Genomic DNA, 18,002 nt, shown 5'->3' with positions numbered 1-18,002 from the left:
TAATCCTGTGGTCTAAAAGGTTTTTGCCCATTAATGAGGAAATGGACAAAATTACTTCTTGAAATCTCTTTTACCTCAGAATTCCAAAAGCTCCCTGCCCCATGTTGTATTTGAGCTCTCTTTGACTCTGCTATTGAATTATATTCTGTTCTTATCAAGGTAATGAGTTGGGTGGTATAGGTAATTAAATATAGTGAGAATTGCACTATGAGGTTACACAGAGGTTACACAGATAGTGAGAATTGCACAGAGGTTACTGTCTAGTTGTCTGTTCAAGGACAAAGTATTTTATTTTTCTGTGCTCCCAACTTCATAATTTCTTGACACTGGCTTATAACCATTTAAGTTAAATGCTTTATTAATTGTAAACTGTGATGAGCAGTCTCACTCTGTGGGACTTTTTAAAAAATGTTGTCTTGATACTGTATAAGATCCCTTCTTTTTGTTCTTTAAAAAATGTAGATGGCCTGCCCTCATCATTCTGCCCGTACTAAACATATAGAATAAATCATGGCTATTTTAATTCATTATCTTGTAATATGGTTTAAAGAATCCTAGAAAGTATGATACATATTTAGCTTTTTAAATAAGTATAAAATACCGTACCTTCTTAAAGCTTTTTAATTTTCATACTTATGTTTGAACCATCAGAACAAGATTTGCCAGACTCAAAGCTTCCTATGGACCAAAGTGTCACTCTCCAATTTGACTTTCACTTTGAGTCTCTTTCCATTGTCCTTTATAATAATGATATCAACCAGGTATGTACTAAATGTCTTTATTTAGAAAAAACCTTTAGCTCTTGATATTTACTTTCAGAATACTGGCAGTTTTTGATTTGACTATTTAAAAAATCAATGTCTATTAAATTCTATTTGGCCTATAGAATATACATTACTCTTGCTATATCTTCACTTTGTTAGTATTTCTAATCTTACTCAGCTAAGGAAAAAGTTTTTACTTCTTTCCAAGTAACATCAGCACTGAAACCACGTAGATCATCGCTAGTAGAGAAATTTTATATGTGAGATTTTATATGTAAGTAATTAATTACATGTGTAATTTGATGTAATTAATGTACCAGTGGTATTTTAGAAGTTATTTTTTGTTGTGTAGACAGTATCTTCAGTAAATATTTTTGTTAGCTTAGTTGTCATAATACTCATAATAAATACATCATATGATAATAACAATAATCTGCATTGGTTATATCTGTAGTTAATATTTGTTATCTTATATTTTATACTGTTTTCTCAAAGTTACACAATATTCATGTATTATTCCTGTTGTGCCTTAAGCTAGTATCTGCCATTTTATGTAACGAAGAACTTTTATTTCTAATGTTTATTGTTATGAAAAGAACAGAAAATGGCCAAATGGAAAATGAATGGTTAAATGTATTCTTTATTTCACTCAAGGTACCGTCATTCTACTGGTTTCCCAGCCTTAGAATGTTGGTATCTTTTTTTACTTCTTTCTTTGTTGATCTTCATTCATACACTGAGTACACTGAATACAGTACACTGATTATTGTCATTTTTTCTTTGTTCTTTCCTGTCACTTCTCACTGCTGACTTATTTGAAACTTCTTCGTTCACCCTACTGCAATGGCTTCCATGTTTATTGCTCTTTTTCCTTTTATCCATACTAGACATTGACACAAGTTCATTTTCCTAAATGAATCTCATGTAACCATTTACAACTTCCAGTTTTACTAAAAACCATTCAGTATTATGTTATCTGAATTTTATCATGTTAAAAAAAATTCAGTGGGTCAAATTTGTTTACATCTGGAACTATATATTGTGATCAAAAGTTGTGTCACAGGTCATTTCTATTAATAATTATAGACCCAAAGTTTGTGAATTATTTACATTTTAAAAAATTACATTCTAAATTTGCCAATAATAATGTCAATAATGCCTGACCCATTGATGTACTGTCTGCATGCAGTGTGGCAGATGTAGAGTTAGAACCAGCGTGCCAGGAATGGCACATCACCAATACCCCTTCCATCAGTGCCATCGTCTAGACTGAGCAGTTATAACTGAGAGTCTTTACTTCCTGGAAGAGTTTTTTGTTGGTTGGTTTTGTTGTTGTTTTTTTCTTTTTTGAGGGGGTTTGTTTTTTTAAACTCTGGGCATACAGACTTTACCTACAGAATTTGGAGATTATATGTTACAGTTAAATAAAGGTTGAGTTCCTTTTTCGTGTAAATGAAAATTTAAATCTTTGGTTCAAGATTTGAGACCTCAATTAGGTCCCTATATTTTCAGCCCTCATTCCCTACCATTCTTCTTTTTTTTTTAGTTTTTATTTGAATTTTAGTTAGTTAGCATGTAGTGTAATATTGGTTTCAGGAGTAGAATTTAGTCATTTACACTTACATATCCTACCATTCTTTAACTAGAATATTCAAGCCTATGTAGCTTGTACCTTGTCCCCTCAGAACATCTTTGAACTGTTCAGTCATGTTTTTTATCCCCATCTAGAATTTGTTCTACTTTCTCTCAGCCAATCTGATCTCACCCAGTCTCTGAGGCTTAATTCACTTCTCACCTTCACGAATTTTTCTCAGCCCGCAGTGATATCTTTGACTCTCTGAGCTTTTGCTATTTGGATTCTTTACCTAATCACTTAATATTCTTTGTGTCATATGGGAAATTAAATATGAATAAATAAATGATCACATGTCAGCCTTTGATCTTTGATCAGTTCCAACTTAAAGCATCTCCTTATGATGTTTCTTGTAATGTATTTCTATTTTCTATATTTGTTAGGGTGTAAGCTCACTGAGCTCACCTACTATATCTTGTTCTTCTCATAAACCATATAGTTCCTATCACAGTTTTTTTTTTTTACAGAAGAGCTCATTAAATATTTATGTTAGACTGTTTAATAAAAATATTTCCTGATTATTTTTATTTACATTAAACTGTGAGATAAATTTTAATATATTAATCATTATTGAATACGTACAAACACACATATATTTTTTGTATGTACCTATACACTCACACACACATTAATCCATTTTCTTCTTATTTTAACTCCCATACTTCTAAATTTTGTTTCATTGATTTGCCTTTTGTCTGAATTAAGAAATATGTTTAAAAGTAATTACAAACTATTTAAAAATAATTGATTCTTTTGCTTGAAAATATGCCACAGGAATCCAAACTTTCATTTCACAACGACAATTTCCGGCTTGGTGAACTCAGACTACATCTTATGGCCTCTGTAGGGAAGATGTTTAAGGATGGCTCAATGAATGTCAGCCTTAAACTTAAGACATGCACCCTTGATGATCTCAGAGAAGGCATTGAGCGAGCAACATCAAGGTTTGTCATCTCTGAATTTGCTGTGCATTGTGTAAGGTTGATATTGCACCTTGCATTGTTACCAGGCATTGATTGCTAGGCTTGGGATTATCAAAAGAGGTCTTTGGTCATACTTCAGTTTGAAGTGCATCGAGAAGTAGTGCTGATACCAGATTCAACTGCTTTGAAGTTTGAATTAAAGGGACATTTACTAATAAAATGGGGTACTGTCTTAATAGCAGGAATTAAGAGAATGTAAAGAATTTTAATAATGAAGTCCACATGGTTGGTTTGTTGGTAATATATTTTTCTAAATTATCCTTAGTAGGCAGGATTTTTTTTTAAATGTCTGAAAGTTTTAGATCTTTGTCTTATTTATTTTGTCTATATATATGTATATGTGTGTGTGTGTGTATATACATATATATTTTTTTTTAAGATTTATTTATTTATTTATTTGAGAGAGAGCATGAGCACAAATGGGGTAGGGAGCAGAGGGAGAAGCAACTCCCCACTGAGCAGGGAGCCGGATGCAGGGCTCGATTCCAGGACTCTGAGAGCATGACCTGAGCTGAGGGCAGATGCTTAACTGACTAAGCCACCCGGGCACCTCTGTTTTGTCTATATATTTTAAAACAATGTTCTAGCCTCTCCTTTGGCTCAGGTCATGATCTCAGGGTCCTGGGGTTGAGCCCCGTATCAAGCTATCTGTTCAATGGGGAGCCTGCTTCCCCCTCTCTCTCTGCCTGTCTCTCTGCCTGACCTCTGTCAGTCAAATAAATAAATAAAATCTCTAAAAAAATTTTTTTAAAACAGTGTTCTGAAATTTCTTTCAAAGTTTTACTACAAATGGAATCCCTAGTATTTTCACCTTACAACCCAGTTTTAAAACATTAGCTTATATCAACCTTCAATATAGTGGGAAATAATGTAACTTTAATAGTCTAATTATATTTTTATTCCTCTCTCAAATAATGAAACATAATACTCTTGTCCTTGATATTCTTTGGAGAAAAACTATGGTCCTCCCTAAACTGGGACTCCATTGAATACATACTGGATACTTCTGAGCCCTTTGTTTTTCCTAGAGCTGAATAAATGAGAAAAGAGTGCTGTTATGCAACCAGCTTTTCTAGTTTGCAAATTTTATGTTTGGGGTGGCTGTCCACTGTTGTGTAGACAAGAATGATGAAGGCCATCCTCTGTTTGGAAACCTGCTCTTCCTAGCATGTGTGCATTGCAGCCACTTGATAAACACTGGCTTCCTAGCATTGCAGCTACTTGCAAACACTGGCTGATTTGAACTGGATTGAATACTTTTGGATTCAAATTATATAGAATATTTGGAGAAAATTTTGTTCAGGGAGGTTTTACTTTGTAAAATAATATAAAGAGGTTATCCTTTAAATTTTGTGAAACCACATTAATACGTTTTGTTAATTGCCAAAATTCCTTTCAATAGTCATTCATTTATTTTTCTGATGTTGCATTATAATTATAAAATATTCTGTAAAAGACTAATAACATGAATCTTGCTGTGGAGATTAGGAGACTATGTCTTGGTTGCTTATTAGCTAATTAGACTCTGGTTAACGGTGACTTGTTTTCTATTCAGATTAAAAACTCAAAGGTGAAAGAAAGATTAAGATGTTTAGGCAATTTTTTCATCTTTTAAATTATTCTTGCAGGAAATAAATAATGAATGTGTATATTTTTTAGAATGATTGATAAAAAGAATGACCAAGATGACAACAGTTCTATGATTGATATAAGTTACAACCAAAGCAAGACTGGAAGTCACGTTGATGCTGTTCTTGACAAGCTATACGTATGTGCCAGTGTGGAGTTTCTGATGACAGTAGCAGATTTCTTTATCAAAGCTGTGTCTCAGAATCCAGAAAATATGGCAAAAGAAGCACAGATTCCACTACGACAGACGGCCACAGCAAAAATCAAGATGGAGAAAGGTTAGCAGAATTTACCTGTCATAGATGACAACTTGTCATATGTTTTAACAAAGATTACAAATAAGAAAAAAGATGAATGGACAATTTAAGAAACTAAAATTGTTCTTTCCAATTTAAATGTATTCTTTGGAAAAACTTTAGTAAGCATAAATTTTTAGGAGAGGTAAAGTAGAAATATATTTTGGATTAAAGGCTAGGAAACCTCTGCTCTGATTCCAGCTCTGCCATTAACATTTCTTTACTTAGGGGCGCCTGGGTGGCTCAGTGGTTTAAGCCTCTGCCTTACAGCTTAGGTCATGATCTCAGGGTCCTGGCGTCGAGCCCCACATCGGGCTCTCTGCTCAACGGGGAGCCTGCTTCCCCCTCTCTCTCTGCCTGCCTCTCTGCCTACTTGTGATCTCTCTCTGTCTATCAAATAAATAAATAAAAGTCTTTTAAAAAAAAAATTACTTACCCAAAAATTGAGGGAGTTAATCTGGGTCTTTGGCTGGCAGCAATCTTTTTTTTTTTTAATTTACTTATTTGACAGAGAGAGAGAGAGAGATCACAAGTAGGCAGAGAGGCAGGCAGAGAAGAGAGGAGGAAGCAGGCTCCCTGCTGAGCAGAGAGCCCTATGCGGGACTCGATCCCAGAACCCTGAGATTACGACCAGAGCTAAAGGTAGAGGCTTTAACCCACTGAGCCACCCAGGCGCCCCGAAGAGCAATCTTTTATTCAAAAAAAAATATATGGAAGAGTTATTGCACACTGAAGAACAGTGGAACAGATAGAGGCAGAGAGTGGGGGTATTGGAGCAACCAGCATGATGCCTCTGGACAGCACTATAAACACCTTAAACTCAGTGGAGTGTTTGCACATATCTGGTCTTGATGTGCACTGAAGTCACTTCCCTGTTCAATAAATTGTTTATTCCAGAATTACCAAGTAGACCAGTGATTTTCTGTGTTAAATTATGATTCTCTAAGTTGAGGCATTTGTTTTTCTAATATATAGCTCAGTAAGACTGGAAAATGATATTTATTGGCAAGGTCAGAATTTGATTTTTCCACTTAGCTTTCCTAAACAGTAATCACATATGATATCTCTGTGTTCATACACATGTTTAATGTATTTATACCATAAATTGCAGGACACTGTGTATTTTATAGTAAAGTCAAAAGCCAGCTTTGATATGAAGAGTCTCTTATCCTCCTCCTATTTTGCCCTCCTTGTCCCTGCAACATAACCTAATACACACTTGGACATATAATGTACTCACCTTAATTCTGACAAAAACAAGCTCAAAACAAGATTATTCTTTTTGGTCAAAGTGGAAATGATCTTCTTATGACCGAAATCAGATTGCATTATCCCACAAAATCAGCATTTGTTAATGATCATTTATCACTAGTATTAATCAACTATTAATATTGTTAATTCTGCCACATCTATTATAGCAAGATATTAGAAAGAGCTTAGTGACTTATACACACCATATACTCAATATATTGAGTATACAAAATATTTACAAGATATATTTTACTACAACTTTTTTGGTTCCTTTTTCTTTTTCTTCAGATGACTCTGTAAGACCAAACATGACTTTAAAGGCCAAGATCACAGATCCAGAAGTGGTGTTTGTTGCCAATCTGACAAAGGCTGATGCTCCTGCTCTGACAGCCTCATTCCAGTGTAACCTCTCTCTGTCAACATCCAAACTTGAACAGATGATGGAAGCTTCTGTGAGAGATCTGAAAGTCCTTGCTTGCCCTTTTCTCAGAGAAAAAAGAGGAAGAAACATTACCACAGTAAGAATTAGCTTATTCTAAGCTTCACTTGAGAATGGCAGAAATAGTGGATTTATAGAATCCTAGAAAATGAGAGTTCTATAAGACTTGAGAGATTATTTACTACAAACCTGAGGTTTTACAGATATAGATTTTGAGTTCTAAAGATGTTAAATGGCTGCTAATGACAGAACTGGGAACTACCTTTAGACTCCTTTTCATTGTGCCATCTTTTGTTGAGCAATATTTGAATTTTAGTACAAATCAACATTCCTTTTCAGCTGTTTCTTATGTTTACCACAGTATATCCAATGAATGAATGAATGAATGCATGAAGGATTATTAAAATCTTTAAGCTTAGAGTGAAAATTCAATGGGAGTCATGTGACTAAAAGAGATTGTGTTTTGTTGTATTAAAAGTTAACTTCAGTTATGTGTTCACATTATTGTTGAAAGATATGATTTTAATTAACTTAATTGCCAACCAGTAATTTTTAAATATTAAATTGAGGAGTTAACCTTAAAGAGGATTGTCCTATGACTCATTGCAGTGTTATTTTAAATTAAAATTTGTGGGCAAAGTGGCTTACATAAAGAAATCCAATGCTAGGCTTAGTCTGTACTTTATCATGAAGTGTTCTTTAGCATTTGGTATATCACAGAAAGCTCATCCTAATTTTTTTTAAATGGAAGTTATGCAACACTAATTCCCTCATTCAATTCAGGTGCAAGGTCCGTTTATTTTCTTAATGATCTATGAATATAAATATAAGCTTTATAGTTTTAATACATCATTGGGTTTGAAGATTTGAAATTTGTTCTTATAAGAACCTTACATGAATGAAATCATCATAATACGAAGAGGCAAAAAAAATAGTAAGTAGCCAAAAAATTTAGAAAAATGTATTATAGAGGTGTGTGGTAGGCAGTTAACTGATGATAAATATAATTTGTAATGTCATGTTTCTGGACTTTTGGTGTTGATGACACTTACCAAATTTTAAATGTGAAATTTATTGCTATTTAAATTTCATTTAAAATATTTACTTTTATATCTGATTTTATACTTTCAATTATTCTATTAAAAGAGAACAGAATAATTTTTCATCCAAAAAAAGCAAAAAAAAAAAAATCTTAGACGATATTCGAGACTGACCTCTTCTTGATCATATGGAAATTATTCATTACCTCTCTTACCACAGTCTTTTTTTAAGGTGTGACCAGGACTCCTTATTTAAAATAAGTTTCAGGTGATTTAGTGGTCATAAAAATTACAATGAAAAAGCAGTTTAATTTCCTCATATACTTCTTTGTGAATGTAAGACTTTAACATAATCTTTACTTCATTTTTATAGATATTTTAAATGTTTTACAGAGGGCATCACTTAAAAGATATTTTAGTGATACGAAACATTTTAAACTTCTATTAAATGAAACATCTTAAACTTCTATTAAGTGTGCATCATTACTTGGGAATTTGGCATAGAGGAATTGATCAGAACTGCTTAAGGTCTTTTTATAATGTTCACAGATTTGGCGTAGTTTAGAAGAGCCCTCAAAAGAAATTCTCAGCTAGTTTAACTTACCTTTTGCTTTTAGTAGTAGGTTACAGTTAAAGATAAAGTAAGTAAAGTAAGACATATTCTTGTGTGTATTTTATGTGTGTGTGTGTGTGTGTATTAGTAAGGAAATATGAATTTCATTTATTTGTTCTAGGTCTTACAGCCCTGTTCTTTGTTTATGGAAAAATGTATGTGGGCCTCAGGAAAACAAAATATTAGTATTACGGTTGAAGAATTTATAATTAAGGTTAGTGCCTATCATGTTTTTGGGTAAAAATTCTTATTTTTCTAACAATATCTTTTGATCTCTCATGTAACTATAGCATTATTCTAGTCACATCACATATTCAAACAGTAAATACCACTAACATTAAAATACATTTTTCTTTAAAGCAAATGTTTATTTCTATCTTTTTAAAAAGTACTTTTAGGGATGCCTGGGTGGCTCAGTGGGTTAAAGCCTCTGCCTTTGGCTCAGGTCATGATCCCAGAGTCCTGGGATTGAGCCCCACATCAGGCTCTCTGCTTGCCAGAGAGAGAGCCTGCTTCCTCCTCTCTCTCTGCCTGCCTCTCTGCCTACTTGTGATCTCTGTCTGTCAAATAAAGAAATAAAAAATCTTAAAAAAAAATAAAAAGTACTTTTAAATATCTACAAATGATCAGAATAGTTTTTATCTATTTACATGTGTATATGTTGAGGAGATTAGGTTTGGGGAACAACAGAGATAGGGTAGAAAGAGAAGGGAAGGAGGGATGGTAAAATGAAGTTGCTATTATTTGTCATAAGTTACTTTTAGGCTTTTATTTGAGGCATAATTTGAATTTAATAATTATGTAATTAAATGTTTTGTCTTAGAAAATATTTATAATGACAGATATATGCTAGAAATAAGTTATTAGGATTTGCTTTTTTAAAATCTCTTACATTGGAAATATTGAAAAAAACTTCTCTTCTCCAATGGCATTTGTATTGTTTAAGTATGACCTCATGATTGGTTAGAAATGGAACTTATAGAATACTTTCAAAATCTATTTCTCTCTCTGTTCAAAGGACACAAAATTGAGGTTCTGATAGTAGCCTATAAAATAGCCAATAGTGATTAAAACAAGGCTCAAACTAATGTCATTTGAATTACCATGCTAAACAATATTTTAAAGTACCAGGTAGTTTTAGATTGTATTTTGTTAGAAGATTTACTTTTTTAAAAACTTAAAGCAGTAAATGGGGGGGTGGAGTTCTTTAATTTGCAGGCACTTCATCTAAGACAATAGATAAGGTACTGGGTGAATTATCTTTCATTTTCTTTGTTTATTCAGCTAACATGTTTTGAGCTCTTACTGTGAATGAAAAATGTTCTATACAAGGCATTGGGAATACATAGTCCCTATCTTCAAAACACTTAATAACCTATGTAAGAGAAAGAAGTAAATCAGTGAGTCCAGCTTTCAGAGCTAGAGGCATGTACAAAGTACTGTTCGGAACACAGGCGAGGGGCCTTTAACTCAGACCAGGACATCAGGGCAAGCTGCCTTGAAGTGGGGCTACTTTAATCAAGTTTTGAAAATCTGATGAAGGTTAGATGGAAAGGGAAGACGAGCGTTATCAAGTCAGAAACGACAATATGCACAAAAGCAGAGGTATGAAAAACCCTTTATAGGCTTAGAAGGGGTGATCTCACATGGCGGGAGAGAAGGCTGTGGTACAGTTACTAAGATTGAGAACCCTAATTATAGGTGATATTAATAAGGCAAGGACAAAAAAGGGACTTAGTTGACAGGTAAGTTTGGGAAGAGGTACATACCAAATCCTTCTTTTGGTAATGTAATCGTATCTTTTTAGTATATTAAACAAGTAGAGGTTGTGAGAACTGAACTATATAGGAATCCACTTATTTAACCCAGTATTACTCACACTTTGGGAAACCCTTGCTAGCTAATTGATTAGGCATCAGATCACAAAAGCCTTTGTGTCCTAAGCTAAAGAGAAATTTGAACTTTATCCTTAAAGTTACAGGAAGCTGAAAATGTTAGGCATAGGCATGCCCAGGTTTGGGTTTTAGAAAAATAATGCTGGTGGACGTGTAGAGGGTGGGCCATGAGGATGCTGACTGGACCTAGAAGACATCAGTGTAGAGCTAAAGCACAGTGAGAGGAATGAGGAGACAAGCAAAGATACTAAATGAAGATAATAAGAGGTAGAATTTGCAGATATTAGGCTAAGTGTAAGGGTATTCTTGGTGATTCATAGGCTTTTTGTTTCAGTAAAACAAATGAAAACCATGTATGTATACTTAGATGGGGATCATACACTTTGGCTTAGTTAATGCAGCTATTTGAAAAATGAAAAATTCAGTTACACTTCTACATTTTTCTGTTCACATAACACTGTTTTACTCTGAATGGATCAATTTAACTTCACCCGTTTTGACAGTTGATGTATAACAGTAATTACTTAATTCCAGAGTAGCCTGGGCAGAAATCATTGTTATGAGGTTTGTTAATTTGACATATGATTTTGTGTATTCCCTTTTGTTTTCCTTGGGTATGAATGTAATATATTTAATATTTACTTATTTTTAATTCATTTTTAAATTTTTCTGTTATATATTCTTCTCATCTGGGAAATAATTTATTCTTAAAATTTTTTCGCTTTCTTTTTTTAAAGATTTCACCCATAATTCTGAATACTGTGATAACAATCATGGCTGCTATGTCTCCAAAGACAAAAGAAGATGAATCCAAAGATACATCTAAGGAAACAGAAAATCTTTGGGGTGTCAAATCTATTAGTGATTATAACTCTTGGTTTCTTGGTGTTGACATGGCAACAGAAATAACAGAAAATTTCAAAGACATTCAACATCCATCAATAGAGGAAAATTGTGCTGTTGTTGTAGAGTCGGTTCAAGTTACCTTAGAATGTGGCCTTGGGCATCGAACTGTACCTTTATTACTGGCAGAGTCTAAGTTTTCGGGAAATATTAAAAATTGGACTTCCCTAATGGCTGCTACTGCTGACATGACATTAGAGGTATGACCACATCATTTAGTGTTTCCAAAGTCAGTTCCTCAAAAGTACAATTGCAGAATTAAGACATGAGCTTATTTTGTTTGTGCATGGCCACAATAAATCTATATATGAGTATATATATGAGTATATATATGAGTTAGAATGTATCATACATTCTAACATTTAACTTGATGCGTAGTATTATTTAGTTCATCATTATTTTTAAAAGATTTTCTTGTTAATTTGTTTATGGCAGTAAAGGAAGAAAGAAAAGGAAAGTGCACCCTATTTATAGATATTCTTTATGTCTTTAGGTGTGTTGTTAAAATGATGATTGACATGTAATACTAGTTACATAATATTTTTTCCTACTGGTTATAGAAATATGTGATTAAGTTGAAAGACTGTTATTGTAATTCTGTGCCTTTCCAGGTTCACTATTACAATGAGACCCATGCTGTTTGGGAGCCATTGATTGAGAGAGTGGAAGGGAAGAGACAATGGAATTTGAGGCTTGATGTAAGGAAACCATAAAATATCTTTATGTTGAATGGCACTAAGGGAAATCATATTTTTTAGTTCAGTGATTCTCAAGATGTTGTCTAGGATTCTGGAGGCCCTTTCAGAGAGTTCCAGGGATCAGAACTATTTTCATAATAATATTCAGGCATTACATATCATTCTTATTCTCAATCTCTCATAAGTATACAATGGAATTTTCCAGAGACAGTATGCTATTGCAACAGAATGGATACTGAGGCAAAAATGAAAATCCACCTGTCTTTTCTTAAGGCAGACACTAAAGAGATTTGTGAATGCCCCTCTTTTTACTATTAAAGATAACTTTAATAGTTACCTTTCATTAAAAATATTATTCAACATAAAATTATTATTTTTAAATGAATATTTCAAGTTTCCTCAGTTTCAGTTTCTAGTAGAGTTCATGTGATAGATATAATTGATATAAATGAAGCTCTTTGAGATCCTCCTTGGTTTTAGATAACAAAAAATTTGAGAAAACTTGAATTCTAGTTCATGATTTTTTTGTGTATTATCTCTTTATGGTATTTTTTGAGAGCACTTCAGAATCCTAGATACCAAAGCACATTTTTCTAGACTAAAAAGATCATGAGTTGTATACCCTTAACAGATTATCACAACTCAACTCTGGGGTAGCCTGACTGAAGTGTGAGGCACTGAAATCAGCTCATCAGATTCTTATTTTAAAGATGAGAAGTCACCTAATCTGTGTCCCAGGTTCCTCTCAGTGAAGTAGTAATATTTCTGACTTCCGGGTCTCTGACACAGACAGGCTAACAAATAATTTTTTATAAGGCTTTTCAGCCCTATTAGTACAAAAACTATGATGGAATTTGATGGCTGGTTGAAAGCTTATCATATTATTTATATGTGATAACAGTAAAAAGTAGAAGGAATTCCATATTACCTCCAAAAAGGATCAGTTTAGACTTTAGGATCATCTTAGAATCCTCATTAGCACTTGCTCTGAGGAATGCACAAGAGACAAAATCATAGCTGACTTTGAGTGTGTTTGTGACACAATTTTAAACATTGCCCCATGCCCTGATTATACACCAAAAGATTGCTGATCTGTGATAAATCTAAGTGAAGAACTGATTATTTTTGAAAATGAAACCTTTGAGGAGTTTTAATACAAAGTGACCAGTTCAGGAGAATTTAACTCTTTGAGAGTTTTTAAAATTTATTATGAATTAACTAGTAACTTAAATGTGTTATTTATTTATCATCATAGGTAAAGAAGAATCCAGTCCAGGATAGAAGTTTAATGCCAGGAGATGATTTTATTTTTCTTCCTGAGCCACAAACAGCAGTTCATATTTCTTCAGGAGATACGATGAATATAACAATATCCAAAAGTTGCCTAAATGTTTTCAACAATTTAGCCAAAGTATGTTTGGTTTGTGCTTGTAATCTTTCAAATGGGATTTTAAATTGAGACATGTATGGATTATTAATGTTTGCCATCAAAATTAATTTCTTAAAAATGTATAGGCTTGTTTAATTTTGGAAAAAAATTGCATTTTGCAAAATTTTATTATGATGTTATGTTCCTTTTCAGGGTTTTTCAGAGGGCACTGCTTCTACTTTTGACTACTCTTTAAAAGATAGAGCTCCTTTTACAGTGAAAAATGCTGTAGGTGTTCCCATTAAGGTGCAACCCAATCATAATCTTAGAGTAATAGGCTCCGTTGAGAAAAGTGGTGTTTATGATGTTGATGCTGGTCAGAATTTGGAATTGGAATATGCTAGCATGGAACCTTCACGTCAAGGAAAATTATCTATATTGAGCCGTCAAGAAAGCTCCTTCTTCACTCTAACCTTTGGTATGCTGTATTTATTTTATTTTAAGGGTATATTTGGAATTGTAGGTGTGGGACTCATTTTTTATAAAATATGAAGAAATTGCTGCAGATACTATGAGAAACAACATTTCTAAAGGATTGAACCAAATAGTTGATAAACTCTTATCTCCTTTTCTTCCTCTAAACTTGAGAAAATTAAATTTGATTAAGAATTACCTTAGAGGATCACCTGGAGGGCTCCGTCTCTTAAGTGTCTGCCTTTGGGTCAGGCCATACTCCGGGGTTCTGGGATGGAGCCCCATGTCAGGCTCCCTGCTTACCAGGGAGTCTGCTTCTCCTTCTCCCCCTCTGCCCCACCCCCTTTGTACTAGCTCTTGCTCTCTCTCTTACATTGTCTCTCTGTCTCTCTCATGCATTCTCAAATAAATAACAATCTTCTAAAAGTTTTAAAAAATAAAAATAATTACCTTAGAGCATGATCTCTGGGTTGTGGGATTGAGCCCGCGTCCAGTTCGGCACTCAGCTTAGAGTCTTCTTGAGATGCTTTCTCTCCTTCTGCCTCTGCCCGCACTAACACACATCCAACTTGCTTTTGTAATAGTCTTCATTTTAAATGTCTGATTAAACATATCCGTGTGTACATACTCTCTCTAAAATAAATCTTTTTAAAAAAAATTTACCTTAGAAAATCAGATTATTTCTGTGCCCTTAATACAATATGTAGTGTGCTTCAAAAAGAATGTGTGTTCAATGAGGAGAGAAAAATTAACTGTATTCAGAAGTCCTAAAATATTGACAGTAATGATCACCATTGCAAAAAAAAAAAAAAAAAAGATGTCATTGCTATATACTTGAAAGAATAAAGAACAACCTGGATTTTTTGTTTATTTGTTTTAATACATTTTTTAAAGTTTTTATTTTAGTTCTAATTAGTTAACATACAGGGTAATACTAGTTTCAGGTATACAGTATAGTGATTCAGCATTTCCATATACTGATACTCATCACAACAAGTGCAGTCCTTAATCCCCATCATCTGTTTCAACCATCCCCCCACCGCTTTTCCAGCTAGTAACCATGTTTGTTCTCTAGGGTTAAGAGTCTGTTTCTTGTTTTTGTTTGTTTGTTTGTTTGTTTGTTTTTAAGATTTATTTATTTTGAGAGAGAGAGGGAGAGTGTGTGTGTACAGGAGAGGGGAAACGGGGGGCGGGGGTAAGGAGGGGCAGAGATAGAGAGAGAGAGAATCCCAGGCCACCTCCCTGCTGAGGATGGAGCCTGAGGCAGGGCTCAATCCCAGTTCTCCTGGCAGAGTGGAAATCAAGAGTCAGGTGCTTAACTGAGTCACCCAGCTGCCCCTATTTCTTGGTTTTAATACAACTTAAAACCCCAAAAGAAACTCTTCTGGGTCAAAAAATTTTACACCTAATTTCTTCTTCTTCTTTTTTTAAATTTTAGTTTCTTTAGTTTCCTTTCTTTGTTAGTTCCTATGTCTTAAAAAAGCATTTTGTGTAGTCATCAGTTTTGGTCATAAAGAAGAATGCTCTTGTCATTATTTTAAGTTACTGAAAAGTACTCTGTCTTAGAGAAATATAGGTAAATTACTTGGAATGCTTCTCACTTGTGCTCTGCCTTAGTACCTCATGGATATACAGAAGTTGCAAAAGTTCCTGTTGCCAAATCCGGCAGGCGACTGTATAATGTACGGAATCCCAATGCCAGTCATTCTGACTCAGTCTTGGTACAGATTGATGCAACCGAAGGGAGTAAAGTAATTACCCTTCGCTCTCCTCTGCAGGTAATGCATTAAAGTTAATTGTGTCCCTCCTAGTAAAATAAGAAGTATTTAATCATTTAGCTGGATATAGGAAAGTAGTAAGACATTAGGTCACTACTGATTATTGCAAAATAAATTATAGAACTGGCTGCTATTTCTAATCCAACTTGCTTTTGTAATAGTCTTCATATTAAATGTCTGATTAAACAGTCTTGTTACTTGAAAGCTCATTTTTGTTGTGGTCTAGGTTTAAAATTAATGAAAGTTTTTGTCTATTTAAAGATTTAGAAATGGGAGTATTAATAATTTTAGCTGGTTGTCAAATAGGATAATGTTCCATTCTCTTTGTATATCACTTGGGACAGTATTTTTCAAGTATGTGTGAAAGAATATTGGAATGATCTCCCCAGAAAAAAAATTTTAGTATCTTAATCTTTTCTACCTTTAAGGCTTTATCCATTTTTCTTTTGTGCATTATTACGGGTTCATTATATGGTCATCAAAAGAACATTTCTTTCTACTTAGAACATCAGATAAAAAATGAAAGGTTGCCATTTTTGGCAATAGTTAGCTCTCAGTTTGCTCTTAGCTCTAGCCTGTATGCCATTATAGTTAAGAAAAGAGAGTTGTAGTACTTTTCCTCATATTTCCTTTGCTATCATTCCTGTTTTCAGATGGTGCCTTGAAAAAATGATGAAATGGGGAAAATATTATGGCTGAACTCTTCAAAATTCGTATTTATTATACACTAACAATGAACACAGAAGATAGAGCATATGAATATACTAGAAATTTTAAACTGCCACTTAAACATCAAGTTTCTCATATGTAGTATTTAAATATCTCCAAATTTTTCAATTGTCCATAAAAATACCTTCTTTAATATTGGGTTTGAAACTTTTTAGATCTGAAAGTAACTGTGTGCGGCTCACATTTTTCTCTCAAGCATCTATATCTTTTTAAACAACTTGTATGTCTTTTTTATCTCACAGATTAAAAACCATTTCTCTATTGCATTCATCATCTATAAATCTGTTAAGAATGTTAAGCTATTGGAGCGCATTGGAGTAGTCAGACCTGAAGAGGAGTTCCATGTTCCTTTAGACTCATATAGGTACATACTTCTTTGAATATACTAAGTTTTAAAAGGTTCATAATACATATTTTTAATTCTATGAATTGGGATCTATGTTCTAGAAAAAAGAACCTTATATTTTCACTAAAGATATGTAAAAGCCAGTTTTAAGACATATATAATAGATTTACTCAATCATTGAATTTACCAGATGAAAATTTCTAATTGTATATTCAATGTTTTAGAATTTTCTGAAATCTGTCTTTATGAGATTGCCTTTATATTTGAAATGACTATTCTTTCTGACTGGTGATTGTTTGTGGATATTTTTTTTCCCCAGAAAGTTCCTCCTGGGTTAGCTATATGACTTTGGGCAAGTTTCTTAACCTTTCATAGCCTTATTTTTCTCATCTGTAAAAATTGGAATCATAGTACTTACTTATAAGTGTTACCAAGAAGATTTAATGCGATTTTCTTTCCTTAAGTTTTTGATTAAAAACTTTTATCCCCACTCTGTCTTCTCTTCCCTTAGGTGTCAGTTATTTATTCAGCCTGCTGGTATCTTAGAGAATCAGTACAAAGAATCCACTACTTATATTTCTTGGAAGGAAGAACTTCACAGGAGCAGGGAAGTCAGATGCATGCTGCAGTGTCCATCAGTCGAAGTCAACTTCTTACCTCTCATTGTCAATACAGTTGCTCTGCCTGATGAATTAAGCTATATATGTACCCATGAGGAAGACTGGGATCCAGCTTATATTATTCATCTTTATCCTACCCTCACTTTGCGGAACCTTCTCCCATATTCTCTAAGATACTTACTTGAAGTATGTCTCTTATATTTTGTTTGACCTTTATTATTGCAGAGTGAATTCTAGTTTTTTTTTTTACTGTGTTTTTAGTTGAGTATTTTCCATAGTGTACTTGTAATGCTTTAATATTAATAACAGCAAAAACTGATACAGCTTTTAGTATATGACAGTCACTGTGCCATGTGCTTTACATGTATTAACACATTTAATCCTTGCAATAACCTTCTGAAGTAGGTACTATTATTAGACCCATTTTACAGATGAAGAAACTGAGTCACAGAGGGATTAAGTGACAGGCCTGAGAACCCACAACTAGTAAGTTGTAGACCGGGATTTGAACCTAGGCAATTTGACTCTTTTGCTCCCTTCCA

General features: G+C 33.6%; 1 protein-coding gene across 4 annotated transcripts in view; it reads left to right on the top strand.

The window, feature by feature from the left end:
- The window catches only part of VPS13C (vacuolar protein sorting 13 homolog C), a 179,445-nt gene that overhangs the window by 115,717 nt on the left and 45,726 nt on the right, over positions 1-18,002 (top strand). For all 4 annotated transcript variants that reach the window (XM_045067510.1, XM_045067509.1, XM_045067513.1 and 1 more), the window contains 12 exons: positions 652-761; positions 3,172-3,341; positions 5,040-5,287; positions 6,845-7,074; positions 8,770-8,862; positions 11,281-11,646; positions 12,058-12,144; positions 13,400-13,555; positions 13,727-13,991; positions 15,605-15,765; positions 16,737-16,858; positions 17,352-17,646. In XM_045067510.1, coding sequence (XP_044923445.1) covers positions 652-761; positions 3,172-3,341; positions 5,040-5,287; positions 6,845-7,074; positions 8,770-8,862; positions 11,281-11,646; positions 12,058-12,144; positions 13,400-13,555; positions 13,727-13,991; positions 15,605-15,765; positions 16,737-16,858; positions 17,352-17,646 — 2,303 coding nt within the window. The remainder of the gene's footprint in view (positions 1-651; positions 762-3,171; positions 3,342-5,039; positions 5,288-6,844; positions 7,075-8,769; positions 8,863-11,280; positions 11,647-12,057; positions 12,145-13,399; positions 13,556-13,726; positions 13,992-15,604; positions 15,766-16,736; positions 16,859-17,351; positions 17,647-18,002) is intronic.

Source organism: Mustela putorius, unplaced genomic scaffold (genome assembly GCF_011764305.1).
Source record: "Mustela putorius furo isolate JIRA1106 unplaced genomic scaffold, ASM1176430v1.1 tig00003896_pilon_pilon_pilon, whole genome shotgun sequence".
Lineage (NCBI taxonomy): Eukaryota > Metazoa > Chordata > Mammalia > Carnivora > Mustelidae > Mustela > Mustela putorius.
Note: the sequence above shows the minus strand (reverse complement) of the source record. Positions and strands in the feature narration are given on the sequence as shown.